A 14,152-nucleotide genomic window follows, 5' to 3' on the forward strand; every position below is an offset into this window, starting at 1 on the left:
AAGTATTCATAAACGGAAGTTGTGAATTTTTTTTTTCAAACTCCTTCCTGCAGATGGCAGATATTTGAACAAGTTAGAGCGTTTTGCATAGATAGTTTAATTCACTGCTCTTTATTAATAATTGTTTTTTAATTAAAATATTAACAAAGGTAACAATTCTATAATATAATAAGTTTTATACGATTTTCGTGTGTCAATGTTAATTAACTATTTGATAAAAAATGTGTTATATTGATTTTTGGATTTACGTTTGTAATAACATTTATTTAATTTTATATAACTTAAGGATTTGTCAGGATTTTGTAAGATTTTATAAATTTTCAAAATCTTCAAATATTGGAATCAGAAGATATTTCTTGATCTCTGCTTTTACGATCTGCCGGCCGAATCTAAAGAGCGCTGCTGTCTTTTGTGGAAAAAAAATCCGGAAACATGGGTCGTATGCACGCACCTGGGTAATGTTAATTAAATAATAAAACAATTTATTATTATAAATCTCTCGAAAGATTTTTCCTCTTCGCATTTTTTCATTCTTTCTACTGTTATAATAGAAATTTGTATATATTTTACGCGAAACTTGGAAAAAGAATGTTCCATCACAAGCCACGTGTTATTTATGGAAATTGTCGATAAATAAATAAATCTGTTAAACTGCTTTATGTAAATTCTGAAATATTTCAATTAGATTTTTAATAATTGAGGTTCAGAAGTAAGAAAATGTTTATTTTTTGATATGTTTTATGTACTTTATACTACGCACCCTACATAACCTCAATGTTTTCATCGTATTATTTAGCACTGTTTGTTTACTTTTAAAATAATATTTATTTAATAGACGATTATAATTATTTATATAATAATTATACAAATTCTGAAATGAAAATAGGTTTTAATGATGAAAATTTATTTTGTTATAGTAAAGGTATATCGCAGTCTGCGTTACCATATAGACGCAGCGTTCCAACATGGCTAAAATTGACACCAGAGGACTGCAAAGAATTAATTTATAAGTTAGCTAAAAAGGGCCATACACCGTCGCAAATTGGTAAATCTTTTTTATGTATCTTGCTTTTATTTATATCATATTTGTAGTGTTATGCAATTTCTGTAATCCAATAACAATTTATAGGTGTAATTTTGCGAGATTCTCATGGAGTGGCCCAGGTGCGTTTCCGTACTGGAAATAAAATCCTCAGGATTGTTAAAAGCATGGGTCTTGCTCCAGATTTACCAGAAGATCTTTACTATTTGATTAAAAAAGCAGTGGCTATCAGGAAACATTTGGAAAGGAACAGAAAGGATAAAGACAGCAAATTCAGATTGATTCTTGTGGAGTCTAGAATTCACAGACTTGCTCGATATTATAAGTCAAAAGGAACACTTCCAGCTAACTGGAAATATGAGAGTTCTACTGCCAGTGCTCTTGTTGCTTAATTATTTCCTCACATTTCTTAATAAAATAAGAATTTAAATAACAGTTGTTTTTATTACATTCTGGCTAACTACTTTTAAAATGAACCTGGTAAACTTAATTCAGTACAAAATAATATTTATGTCAAGAGAATACATTACTATTTAAACATTGCAGTTTTAGTGAATAATGAAATTAAATGAACTATTTTCTTTTTTTAGTATTTTAAATACATATTTCAGTACTTTATATTTGATTAAAATGGAAGACTATAAATAAAAAGAATGAAAGGCACAGCAATTATTTAAGAACTGTGTTTAAAATTGTAAGTCCCATTTAATTTAATGAGAAATAAGAAGTGTGTAACGTTTGCTTGAGCACAATATTCCTCAAAGCCATTGATTCTACTGTCCCAATTCTGACGTCAAACGCGTGTGTGCAGCGAGGGGTCCGAAAGGGGCCCGATACCGCGCATGCGCGGCCCTCGTCCTCGACTTCTTTTGAGGACAGCGCATGCGTTCACCAAGATGGCGGTTAGGTTATCACTGTTCAGTGAGCAAGGCTCTTTCATAGCTGCGCCATATTAAAAAACTCTGAAATATTTCTTTAATTTAAAACTTAGTGAAAGAATTGCAATTTGCGCTAGAAACTGTCCGTCTATTTTGTTAATTTTATTAAAGTGAACTTGATAGACTGCGCGCGTGAATTTGACGATTTTGGGAAGTGAATTATGGGTAACGGCGACGACGCGAGTAGTGCCTTTGACGTTTGCGAACCATATTGAAAGGCATTTGGAGAAGTTTCGTTGTCAAAGAAAGGTATGGTGTTTAATCAAACGAAAAGATATATTTTGAATGAAACTTTAAAAGATACTTTTCATCTTGTAACAAGTAGTTTTTAAACATTGCCACTCGTCTTTATCAGTCATCGCCTTGGTGATTTTAACGCTAGTCACACAAATGGCATTTCATTTTTTTAAAGTTAATTAAAAATTAAATGTATGCCTGAAACCTTTACCTATGATCTTTGAACTTTTAATTACAAATAACCCTTGCCATAATTTCAACATATTAAAGTTATAATAATGTAAACTTAAAAAAAAGATTTTTAAAAATATTTGTCAACTAGACGAAGTTGTAAACATATGGAACTACATAATTGATTGATATCAGTGAATGTTTTACATATATCGTTCCCAAAAATTATTTGAAATAATTCTTTTTTTTTCTATTTTATTAAGATAAATAATATTTTCAGTATAACGAAGTTCACAAAAGTCGCACATTTCCTTTTTAAAGTTGCAATAATTTCCGATAAATTTGTAGATGTTTAAAACTAACACAAATTCGAAAAGTTATAGTCGAACAGCGAAATGACATACGAATTTCTAGGAAAATATATTATATTTAAAGCGTTCAACCGAATAGTACTATTTTTTGCTCGGAGGTTTTAGAGCATTCAGCCATTAACAAAAGTGAAAGTTATACCTTTGATACGCGGATATCAAAGTGTTATTTTCATAATATGTAATAGTAGTACTAATAATAATAATAATACTACTAATCAAATGGCTTTAACAATTGAAATATTATTTAAATAAACGTAACAGCAACATTCAAATTTATTATTTAATATTTAAATTGAATTATAATATAAACAAAGAATAATTTAACATATAAAAAGATATATCTACTAAAGAAGTTTATTTAATAAGCTGAAAGATTTTTGTTTAATTAAATAATTGGAGATTATTTTCTTAATGCGCCATTCAGTTAAGAGATCATGATGTAAATGGCATATGGTATCAATGTCCCCACCATTTTCTAATTTAAGATAAAAATGATATAAATTAATATTTTTTCATTTTTTTTTTTAAGTTTACATTAAAGTTACATTCTGCAAAGTACAAAGCACGAACATGTAATATTAAAATATTTGCAATATATCTGTGTAATGTTTGTGTGGGTGGACGTTTTATATGGTGGACGTTGTTCGAGGAGGGAGATTTCAACGCGTTAATAAGCGATGTCGCCAGAGAAATATACAAGGTGTCTCGGTAATTTTGGTCCTTTAAAAAATTAATTCTTCAGAAAATTTTGCTTAAAAAACATTAAGATACAATGTTAGAAAAATCAATAGTTTGTGAGATATTTCAAATTTTTATACGAAATATTTTACTAATTATTAATTTTTTATTCACGTATCAGAAAAGGAAATTTTCTATATATTTTAACAATTCGAATTATTTTGCTTGATGTCTTTATAAAATTTGAATAGATTCTGTTAGCCTATGACTTTTGAGCAGAAGTGTATATGCGACTGAGTACTCGACTCGTGAGACATGTACGAACTTAAGGGAACACGCATTTTTATTCGATTCACGCATGCCTTTACAGCACGGGCATTCGTTGCTCGAAGCAGCGCGGAAAAACCGACACTGGCAACCGATACATTCTAAAAATGCTGAAAACCTCTCTCAAACTCGACGCGCAACGTTCTAAGATGGTGCGGTTGCTTCGTTTGTCGGTACATACATGTATATACTCGCATGCAACGCAATGGGAATTTATAAATACTTTTACCAAATATATTTGTCATGTTCCATATATCCTGTGTCCCACTATAAGCGCGCGTAGGAATGTTCTGCGCGGAAATAGCTTACCTAGTATTGTACAGTACTGTGTAAACGTTTATAACTGAAATTTTTATTCAATATTTATTTTGTAGTTATTTATCAAATTTTATGATATTTAAGAATTACAAATTATAGTAACTTTCTTTAAATTGACCTTGTTTATTATCTTACAATGTTTAATATCTATTAGATTTTGATCGTAAAAAGAGACAAATTTGATGAGTGTATCAAAAGCAAACGTCATGAAAAAAAAGGGTTTCGATTCCGCATAGAATTTCCCTGAAACTCTTTGGCTTTCACTTCTCTCCGAAGAATGCGAAGGCTGAGTGTTGCCAGACCCGTATCAACTGCCCCCTTCACCAGTTGCAGTATGTTTAGAAAATTTTTAAGCCCCCCCCCCCCCCGTCTTCGGCCACCTTTTCCCGTTTCTCGCGTACTGTTCCTAGAAGGTGAAAGACTTCGACTCTATCTGCTAATTATAATCGCGGTTAAGTTCTGTTTCGATGAACTTTTGATGAATAAAAAGTTACCAGAAGATGAAATATTCAGCGTTACTTTTTTTAGTAATTTTTCCTTTTATAAAAAAAATATTTATTTACATTTGTCAAAGTTAAATTTCATTTACGATTGCGTTTAATTTCAAATCGCACCTAGGATTACGTGGTCATCGGTCACCGTTATATGTATTGCAAAAACTTAGCACGGTGAAAGTACCGGCTATTATCTTAAAAATTGAATTATTACTTGATAGTAATAGTTACGTAATGACGATAACTTTTGACTGCAAATGAAAATTCATATTCAGTTGCTTTCATCGAAAACAGATTTACATAAAGATAAATATGTTTAAAATAAAGATCTTGCTCCTCATCTTGCACCGAAAAATCTATCCTTTTCAGCAATAAATATTTGGGTCAAAATGTTATATACAATAATATAATAAACACTTGATATTTCTGTAATAATATATCTAGAAAATTTGGCTCCCATTCTTTAAATAAAAATTCTATTTGTACTAAAAATTAAATAATCAACGTTTTAATTGACTGGTATAGAAACACTTTTCATCAAAATTGTTTAATAAAAATGTAATTATGTTTATTTAATTTAGATTGAGTAGTGTCTTTCGGTGAACCATGGTATCGAGACGGAAGATCCTATCTCGATCGAGGGACAATCTGGTTGAATCTCAATACGAGGATCAAGACGAAGAGGATGTATGGTACAACCTCGATAAACTTTACAAGGTATGTGTAAAATAATTTTAACGCATTACGATCAAAGATCGTTAAATTTAATAACAGTTATACTACAATCTACTGTTGAGACCCGAGTAAGCGGGCCCCCTCAAATTGTCCCCTTTCCTTCCCTCACCAGAAATTATTTCTACTGGTCAGTAAAAAAAAAAAATCTTATCTCAATCATGTAATGAATAACATTCGTGTGATATAAAAATATTTACAAGGATGTAGAATGATTTTTTGTGTTTATTATAGGATCATATACAAGAGGTACTGGACAAATGGAACCAAATAGACGACGAAATTTGGGCCAAGGTAATCGTCTTCGAAAGGAATCGAAGGGTAGCAAAAGCATACGCAAGGGCACCTGTTCTCACGATTAATGGATCCAACGATGGTTTCGATGGCTTTAGGTAAAACTATATGGGAAAATTATCATCGATATGAAAATAATTAATTTTAAATTATTAACCCCCTAATGGTCTACGCTATTCAACGATTAATAATTCTTTAAATTAAATTACATTTTATTAGTTAAAGTTTAAATATTGAATCAGAAGTGTTTATAAAATAACAATTCAAAATCTACTAAAAAATTTCAAAAATAGAATCTTAAATTACATATTGGAAATTCGTTTGAAATCTTATTTTGAAGATATCATTTTCTAATAAAGGTTCATCCTTTCAGTTTATCAACAAGATATTTAAAGAAAATAATTTTAATAACAATCAGAGGATAGAGAATTAATTGTTTTATTTATGATATATAGGATAGGATTATGTGGTTTTGAAAATCCAATGAGAGATACAAAAACGGAGGAAGCCAAAAAGCACATAAATCAAGGTGTAAAGATCAAAATGGATGAGCAAGGGAATATCTTAATAAAAAGGTTGTGTAAAAATAACGTTTACATTAAATCGACCAGTCAGGAAGACAACGCAATTGGAGCAGAAATTGCACGAAATTCTCAAGGAGCATTAGAACACGAGAAACCGGGGAAAGTAAGTGTTTCGTGACTTACTTCAATTTAAGTTTTATTCTTCTTTTTCTAACCAATTCTCTTTCATCATTGTTTATTTAACTATTATTGTTATTGCAATCTTCTCACTGTTTTCATTCTTTGTTCCAGGTATTTGATATGAATAAATTTCAAACAAATCTTTCAAGAGAAACAAGAAGAGCATACCCTGACAGAAGAAGATTGGAAATGCAGTGTTTGAGTGCGATTGTATTTGTCAGAACTGAACCAGATCTTCTACAGTGTCCTGTTTGGGTTCTCATTGTAAATGTTGTTGGTTTGGATATGTTGAAGTCCAAGTTACCACCAGGTACTTAAAAATAATTCTAAGTACATCTATAGTCTTTGTCAATACACATACTGTGATACTATGTATCATGTACACTTTTTAATTTCGCTAAAAGAATGAAAAACAATGAAAATACTGAACAGTCCTAATTTAATAGCCAGAGACTATATTTAATATTTTCCAACAACACATTTATCTATTACATCTAAGACATAAACTTATCTAAGACATAAACTAGTATTCATAATTCATGATTTCTATGATTTATAAACTTTATAAACTAGTTTTAGCGTTACAAAGGCCGGTGGATATTAAAAACCGTCCCAGGATACCGATTCCTGACGAAGATCCCTACAGCGTAGCTGGGGTCTCATCCTCCATTGGAGTATCTGAACCATTTCCTCACGATCGAGAAGCTAGAGAACAGATTTATGCTCAGTCGAGCAGCTGTAGACCAAGAAGAGCCGAAAGACCACCAAAACTGCCACCAAGAGAGAATCTCTATAGTCATGATATACCTAAAGTAATTATACCTTCTCTAATAAATTATATGAAATTAATGAAAGTATAATAATGTGAATATTATTTAATTTTAGCCTGATTACGATGATATAGAGGACGATTATGCCAGGAAACCCGTCATAACGAATGAAGATAAAAGAAGTAGGAACGATGACAAGAAGAAATACGGTAATTAACGAAAGAAAAAATATTTTTCTTTTAAAATTCTTGTGTAATAAGTTGTGTAATAAGTATCTTATTTTATAGACGATCCGTATTATTGCGGATTACGAGCTCGTGTTCCTAACTTTGTAAAAATGGCGAAAAATAGTAAAGTCTCGACAAGAGGATACGCTAGACCTCCTCAAGCACCTGGATATGCTGCTAGCGGATACGCGAGCAGCCAATCCTCTCAAATTTATGGCCATTTACCTGGGAATCGTCCCCCAATTATGTATCATGCGCGCAGTTTCGAAAGTGGACTTGGTACTGGAACGTTTTTGTAAAGATTTAAGCCAATTTTAGAATTTTAGTATTTTAAAATTTTTTAATGATGAGAGGATCACCTTGATCCCTACCTAGTTATGTCCATGGTAAGAATGAATTTTTATTTCTTACAGATTCAGATAGCAGAAACGAATCACCATATAATCATATATATGGAAGATTTCCCGTACCAACCAGAGGTGTAATTCCTCCTCCTACACCTAGAGCAATGTATATTGGAGAATGGGATTAAAAATAAAGAAAACTAACAAAAGAAGAAATTAACGTATAAACAAAGTGAACGTGTGAAAGAAGAAAGGCGATATCATCAAATAAGCATATAAGGAAAGAAAAGCAGACATAGTAGAAGTGTGTACACCAGATGAAGATATGTGTAAATTATAAGCACAATAAAATAAAGACTATGTGCGAAAAGCTAATAATTAAGAATAGAAATACTAAAACGCGAGAGAAGAAATAGAAAAAGGGAGAATTGTTCTTCCATTTGTACCTATAAACTGTATATTGTTAATGTACTACTTGAAATACTCAAATTTTTATTGCAATAAAATTGTAGAACAATGCGTATTTTTATTGATAAACCTATAAGGGATTTTTTAAATTAAAAAAGAATATACAAAATAAATATAAAACTTGTATAAAATGTAGCCATAATCTGTAAAATACTATAAGATTTGTACTTACATAGTATTAAGAAAAAGTGCTTAAAAAATTATGAAAAATTTCGAGTTGCTCTTTTTTTTATAATCACAGGCCATGCGAAAAATTTATTTCTTTGATAATTTTACAACTCTCCTTTTATTTTCTATTCATCTGATAAACCAGCTAATACGCCATTCATTTTTTCCGTGGGAATTTTTGATTTTAATAAATTTGTTACATGATCAATAACAGCTTTCTCATTTGTTTTCAAGATTTTTATAATTTCATCGGTTGTGGAAATCTTTGATATTTCTATCCAATATCCTTCAAGATATTTTAATAATTCTTCCATTATTTCTTCCGAGTCCTCTTCTTCTTTTATTGCTGAAAAAATTCAAAGAATTATACAACACCGAGCATAGTCGGCATCTCAAGGGAAAATGTCGATATAGGAAAGGTGGCCTATATAGAAATCTGAAAAATGGTAATATCCCAGGTTCTCACCCTTCCCCATAGGCAACCCGAGGAGAATGGCATAGATGGAAGAAGGATCCTCATACATGTAGGGGTCTGGCCCTATCACGTGCGTGTAAACGTTTATGCGGGAAAATTTGAATTGACATACATGCCATTCATATTTCTTACCTGTATTGATACTGAATATAATTTTTAAGACCATATTATCTATGTCAATCGTAGAATCTGCCTTTAAAAATCCTTTCCATCGAAAATCAAGGATCATTTCTGCACATCTATGAACACAAGAAGCTTTAGTTTCGTCCAAAGGAAAAAGATTGCATGGATCAACGAAATTTGTTAAAATCCCTCGCAGAATCTCTACTATCCTCGCAAGATTGTCTTCTTGTAAAATTACTTGATGAATTTGATACCCTCTCCTGAGATTGAAGAACAATTCTAACCAGTCTTCAAGGTATTTTAAAGTTGAAGCCGAATAGTGGCCTTCATCTTCAGGAAGAACTTCTTCAAAAGATTCTAACATTCCTGTACATGTTTATTTTTTATTCAGTGGTTCTACTTTTTAAAGGACTGAAAGTCCTTTAAAAAGAAATAAAAATTGAATACCTGGCAAAAAACTAGATGTGTCAAACAATTCATCTAATAATGTTTTTCCGGATGGAAGATCAATTTCCGCCGAGGAACGCAGAAAGCTAGTTGTTGCAATTAAAAGTTCCTCTGCAATAATATAATTAATTGTCACTAACAAATTAAGTTGAGGAAGATATTAAAAACGGATAATTACCATTTGTGGAACTTTTCAAAATGAAAGGAACTACTTCTCTTAAATAAGTTGAATTTTTTAAATTAACTCTCCACTTTGATTCAGGATTATTTTGAATGTTCCAAAGTGCAGAACGCAACAATCGAAGGATTTGTACTAATGTGGCACTGTCTTCAGAGGGAAGATGACGAAGAATTGTTTCAAGAAGCTCTTCGTGTGCTCCTAATAATTCAAGGATTATTGGTTCACAAGCCATATTCCCAAGTATTCCTAAAATTATTTCCTACAAAAGAATAAAAATTAATTTATAAAAGAAAATACAGCATTTATCTTTAATTGCATATTAATCAAACAATTATGAAGAAATATAAAATCAATTAAATAATTTCATGGAATTCTGATATCTTAGATATGGAACTTAAAAAACATCTTCTGAAATTTTTATTGAATAAATAAAATATAGATTAAGACAATGAAACAGTTATACTGTTAGCCTTGGCTCTTCGGAAGAATTTAAAGTAAACTCAGCTACTTTGAAAAAGTCATTATCCACAAGAAACTGAACAATGTCCCTCTCTGTGCTCATATCCCATAAAGTGCACAAATCATTTTCCAATTTTGTATTCCAGCTGTCTTCGTGAACCTTCAAAATATTTCATTTATGTTAATTTATAAGTTTCGCTACTTTTAAGACCTTGATAAGTTACCTTTGATATTGCTAACAAAATATTGATTATCCATTTGCCACTGTAAAGAGTATCTCCTACAGAATCCCCTTTTAATTTTTCAATTTCACTTTCCCCAACTTGCTCAGTTTCCAATACCACGTTTGGTTCCACTTTGTCATTTTCGGTTTCTTGAACCTCGCTCGAGCTTTCCATTATCACTACTCTTCTTAAAAATTATATCAAATTAATATTGACTCTATAAATTAATTACGATTTTAATGCAAATGCACCTAGAGGAGTAATAATTTTACGCAAATTATTCTAAAATATTTGATTCGGAATGCTTCACAGCTGATTCAGGTAAACGAAAGAAACCTAACCTCTTTCATTGATCGGTTGTATATGTTTTTAGTTGTATACATTATCTTTTAATTATTTGTTTGTAAAATATTTATGAAAGTTTGAATAACTTTTATTTGTACATTATTTTTATAAGAGTCTTTATTATACATTGTAAATGTATAACAAATGTATAATAAATGACAGTAACCTGTTGCTGTAAACAGGATGTTTACAATCAGACATTTAATTTGAATAAAACATTGTATATACTGCCCGTATAAACATATAATCAAAATTGAATGAAGTTTTATTTTGAAACGACCGCCATAAATTAAGTATTTTTAAAATTCGACCTTAGCGCCATCTATACAGAAACGGTGGAAACCATTTCAGGTGATTCAGGTCGGTATGTAAAGAGCGCCACCGGTTTGACGGGGTCCCTGACACCCCGGATGCTATTATATCGATATGACATGATTTGATTTCGCGATTATATGTGCAATTTTAATCTTAACTTTAGCCTGTTTTGCCTTCTTATACTTTTGAGTCTTTTATCCTGTCTACTATGCTATACTTTTGTGCCTTGCTCTTATTCGCAATACAGTTTTCGTGGAATCTCCTTTACATCCCCCTTTTAGTCGCTTTTTACGACAGGCAGGGGATACCGTGGCCGTATTCTACTTCCCCCGAACCACAGGGGGTAACAGAAAGCGTCGCCGATGCATCGGGGTACCTGACACCCCAACGAGACCTTTCTAACGACGTACATATAAAGCGTATCTCGAACCCTAATACATAAGTAGTTTGAAGTAGTTCTCAACATGAAAAGTGACACAGACGGACGTCTTTGCGCTTTATATATATATATATATAAGAAAGATTTAGTTTTATGTATTATCTTTATTGTAGAAAAACATACATACGGCCTAATTTTCGATGAAACGTTGACTGTTTTACCGACGCGGAATTCGAAGTTCGGCCTCGACGCTCGCATCACCTTAATTTAATAATTTCAATTTAATTTTTGTTGTGCCATTTCTTCGCGTATTAATTGTGCTAAAACTGAGAGCGCCTGAAAATAAAAGAACCTTTCTTATAAATAAAAATACAAAATCTTTAAATAAGTTCAGCTTAAGTAAAGAAACGTTGTATTGAATTAAATATTAAATAAAAAATGAATGGAAAATTACATAGAAGCTAAAAGAAAAAAAATCACCTTATCAATTTGATCCGGAGTTGAGTAACTGTAACAAAGTCTGATATGTTGTTCCGGATCCGAGAAATCATAATTGAATGCGTGACCAGGGAGAACAAATATCCCTTTGGAAATACATTTCTCGGTTACCAGTTCTAATACATTTTCAATTTCATTCACCTTTATCCAAACAAACATGCCACCATTCGGAACATTCCACTCCGCCAATCCTATGCAATTAGAAAATTAATCACAACTTGTTTTACATAATATTATTCCCCATGTAAAAGGAAATATGTACCTGTAAGATGTTTCTCGATCAAACTCAACATAACATCGCGTCTTTCACGATAGAATTTTTGAACATCTTCGAAATGTTGTTGTAACTTTTGCAAACCCCATGAGTTTAATAATTGATATAACAACATCTGTAAATAATTAACGAAACGATAAATAAAATAAAATAAAATAAAATAAAATAAAATAAAATAAAATAAAAAATATAGAAAATGATTTATATAAAATGGAGTTATTTAATTACTTGCGATAGGGACGAGGCATGAAGGCTCGTCGTTTCCATGTGTACAGTTAATTTTTGAATGAATTCTTTATGCGCTGTGACAACACCTAATCGCATACCAGCGCTTAGAATTTTGCTAAAGGAATCTAAACGTATTACACGTCCAACGGTATCCAATTCCAGGAACGTAGTGGGTCGTTTGTCAAGGAAATGAAGGAAACAGTAGGGATCATCCTCGATAATTAAAAAGTCGTATTTCTGAGCTAATTCGTAGACCTTCCTTCTACGAGATTCTGAGAGAACTGTTCCGGTTGGATTTGCGCCTGTTGGATTTACATATAGAATCTACGAAAATAATGACTATGTATTAGAGTTGTAATTATTAAAAAAAATAATAAATACAATCCTCATGCAATACTATGATTCACTTTTGGTAATTTTTTCCCATTACGAGATCTTTCCTCGCAAATTTTCGTTATCTGCTCGGGAATTATTCCATCCTTATCCTGTGGTATTCCCAGAAATTCAATCATAAATGGTGCAAGCTGAAAGAAAAAAAGAATATTAGATAATTTTACAAGTTTAATAGTATTTTTAGGTAAACTCAATGATTTTTTAATTTCGCGGACACACTCGAAATTTGACCAGCGCCATGTAGCGGAAAGCATCGTCGGCAACTGTTCATCATGTTTAAGTATTTAATTAAATAATTAGTTGAAATGAATTTAAATACGAAGAGTTACTGCATTCAGAATTCCATTGTAAGTTGGCATTTGAACCATCACAGGATCTTCCTCCTCTACAGTCATTTCGAAAACTTTAGTACATCCATCCATTGATCCAGGTGTGAAAAGTATGTCCCAATCATTGTATTCTGGTTTGTGCCAATATTCTTGAAATTGTCGCATTTGTTTCAACAGTGGTAAGTATCTTTAAAATAAATAAAACAAATAAAACAACGTAAAGATTCAGTGAATCTTGATAATTTTAATGAAAATTTGTTTCTTTTTTGAATGTTACCCTTGAGAAGGACCATATTGCAGGGACCAAGATAATTCATCGCCTACTAATTTGATTTTGGTACCATTTTTATACGTCACAGCAATTTCCTCGAAAGGAAACATCTCTGCATTTGGCATTCCATTAGCTAAAGATATTGCACCCTCAGTTTCGACAAATATCTTGGCTAGATTGCAAAAAAGAATTGTTATCAATTTAATTTATATTTCTTGGAATAGAATTTCTTAGAAAAAGAATTATCTAAAAAATTTCAAACCTATTATTAGGTATATAAAAAACTATTAAAGATAAGAAAACACTGATCATGGGACTAATGAAAAAAAGATTCTTACCCCATTTCCTCAAAATACTATGTTTCCTTCTATTTGCAAAGTTCGTTAAAAATCTCGCGACGTCCATAATAAATTCTTATCTAATCTCAAAATCAGCTAATCTTTTTAATATTTAAATTCACTTTCGATCACACTGTTCAATCACTGTTAACTGGTTAAATAAATTAAATCGAGTTGTTCGAGAGCGCACTATATTCTTTTTATTATTAAATATCTAATCGAAACGTGAATGGAATATTTTGAATTTTTCCCATTCGTACTTTCACGTGTCATTGACTCCGATATGTGTCCGTCATCAAAGTTTTCGAGAGACTGATTCGATTCGGTCTTTAATTTGAACAAAAATTACCGCGCTATCAGTAGCACGGGTTATCGCGGCTGATAAGAATTGCCTACAATTTCGCGCATTATGATAAACGTTCAATTAATCAGATGTTTAGACCATTGAATGTATACTTAATCAATGATAAAAAGAAAAGAAAAATATAGCACGCTATTTAACATTATTTACAAAGCACGCGATATAATGGAGGATACTGTTTTTCAACAATTATACATATGTTCAACACGTATATTTTATTTCATATTTG

The 14,152-nt window shown here is 31.3% G+C and overlaps 4 protein-coding genes across 10 annotated transcripts; 2 read left to right on the top strand and 2 right to left on the bottom strand.

The window, feature by feature from the left end:
- Positions 1–350: 350 nt before the first annotated feature.
- On the top strand, positions 351–1,475 carry LOC114876001 (40S ribosomal protein S13). Its single transcript, XM_029186948.2, has 3 exons — positions 351–455; positions 918–1,045; positions 1,130–1,475. The coding sequence occupies exons 1-3, from the start codon at positions 433–435 to the stop codon at positions 1,432–1,434; spliced, it is 456 nt and encodes a 151-aa protein (XP_029042781.1). The 5' UTR covers positions 351–432; the 3' UTR covers positions 1,435–1,475.
- A 248-nt stretch (positions 1,476–1,723) lies between these two features.
- On the top strand, positions 1,724–8,166 carry LOC114876017. 2 transcript variants are annotated; one of them, XM_029186987.2, is made up of 9 exons: positions 1,724–2,229; positions 5,158–5,293; positions 5,543–5,700; positions 6,058–6,289; positions 6,418–6,616; positions 6,880–7,118; positions 7,192–7,285; positions 7,364–7,598; positions 7,717–7,810. In XM_029186987.2, exons 2-9 carry the CDS (start codon positions 5,183–5,185, stop codon positions 7,724–7,726), a joined length of 1,278 nt encoding a protein of 425 aa, XP_029042820.1. In that variant the 5' UTR covers positions 1,724–2,229; positions 5,158–5,182; the 3' UTR covers positions 7,727–7,810. The 2 variants fall into 2 exon arrangements, with proteins under 2 accessions (XP_029042820.1, XP_029042819.1); XM_029186986.2 differs by having other exon boundaries at positions 1,725–2,229; positions 7,364–7,582; positions 7,717–8,166.
- LOC114876018 (protein SAAL1) lies at positions 8,123–11,204 on the bottom strand. 6 transcript variants are annotated; one of them, XR_006830134.1, is made up of 7 exons: positions 10,193–10,527; positions 9,973–10,128; positions 9,507–9,768; positions 9,329–9,439; positions 8,891–9,247; positions 8,288–8,629; positions 8,123–8,185 (listed from the first exon to the last, which is right to left on the bottom strand). XR_006830134.1 is itself a non-coding variant. In XM_029186990.2 (7 exons), the coding sequence occupies exons 2-7, from the start codon at positions 10,364–10,366 to the stop codon at positions 8,409–8,411; spliced, it is 1,281 nt and encodes a 426-aa protein (XP_029042823.2). In that variant the 5' UTR covers positions 10,367–10,379; positions 10,534–11,204; the 3' UTR covers positions 8,123–8,408. The 6 variants fall into 6 exon arrangements, 5 of the variants coding, with proteins under 5 accessions (XP_029042823.2, XP_029042822.2, XP_029042821.2 ...); XM_029186990.2 differs by adding an exon at positions 10,534–11,204 and having other exon boundaries at positions 8,123–8,629; positions 10,193–10,379; XM_029186989.2 differs by adding an exon at positions 10,534–11,204 and having other exon boundaries at positions 8,123–8,629; positions 10,193–10,409.
- A 171-nt stretch (positions 11,205–11,375) lies between these two features.
- Positions 11,376–13,885, bottom strand: LOC114876007 (kynurenine/alpha-aminoadipate aminotransferase, mitochondrial-like). Its single transcript, XM_029186964.2, has 8 exons — positions 13,563–13,885; positions 13,231–13,396; positions 12,954–13,140; positions 12,639–12,755; positions 12,232–12,555; positions 11,992–12,118; positions 11,712–11,920; positions 11,376–11,567 (listed from the first exon to the last, which is right to left on the bottom strand). Exons 1-8 carry the CDS (start codon positions 13,627–13,629, stop codon positions 11,508–11,510), a joined length of 1,257 nt encoding a protein of 418 aa, XP_029042797.1. The 5' UTR covers positions 13,630–13,885; the 3' UTR covers positions 11,376–11,507.
- Positions 13,886–14,152: the final 267 nt, after the last annotated feature.

The sequence above is a fragment of the Osmia bicornis genome, chromosome 15, assembly GCF_907164935.1.
Source record: "Osmia bicornis bicornis chromosome 15, iOsmBic2.1, whole genome shotgun sequence".
Lineage (NCBI taxonomy): Eukaryota > Metazoa > Arthropoda > Insecta > Hymenoptera > Megachilidae > Osmia > Osmia bicornis.

Coding starts and splice junctions, on each gene's coding strand:
- LOC114876001 (XM_029186948.2), top strand. CDS start 433: ATGGGTCGTATGCACGCACCTGG. Junction 456..917: donor GGTCGTATGCACGCACCTGG/GTAATGTTAATT, acceptor ATTTTGTTATAG/TAAAGGTATATCGCAGTCTG. Junction 1,046..1,129: donor CCATACACCGTCGCAAATTG/GTAAATCTTTTT, acceptor AACAATTTATAG/GTGTAATTTTGCGAGATTCT.
- LOC114876017 (XM_029186986.2), top strand. CDS start 5,183: ATGGTATCGAGACGGAAGATCCTATCTCGATCGAGGGACAATCTGGTT. Junction 7,119..7,191: donor ATAGTCATGATATACCTAAA/GTAATTATACCT, acceptor ATTTAATTTTAG/CCTGATTACGATGATATAGA. Junction 7,583..7,716: donor CAGTTTCGAAAGTGGACTTG/GTACTGGAACGT, acceptor TATTTCTTACAG/ATTCAGATAGCAGAAACGAA.
- LOC114876018 (XM_029186990.2), bottom strand. CDS start 10,366: ATGGAAAGCTCGAGCGAGGTTCAAGAAACCGAAAATGACAAAGTGGAA. Junction 9,440..9,506: donor TTTGAAAAGTTCCACAAATG/GTAATTATCCGT, acceptor ATATTATTGCAG/AGGAACTTTTAATTGCAACA. Junction 9,248..9,328: donor CACATCTAGTTTTTTGCCAG/GTATTCAATTTT, acceptor AAACATGTACAG/GAATGTTAGAATCTTTTGAA.
- LOC114876007 (XM_029186964.2), bottom strand. CDS start 13,629: ATGGACGTCGCGAGATTTTTAACGAACTTTGCAAATAGAAGGAAACAT. Junction 13,141..13,230: donor CAATATGGTCCTTCTCAAGG/GTAACATTCAAA, acceptor TTTATTTTAAAG/ATACTTACCACTGTTGAAAC. Junction 12,756..12,953: donor ACAATGGAATTCTGAATGCA/GTAACTCTTCGT, acceptor TTTTTCTTTCAG/CTTGCACCATTTATGATTGA.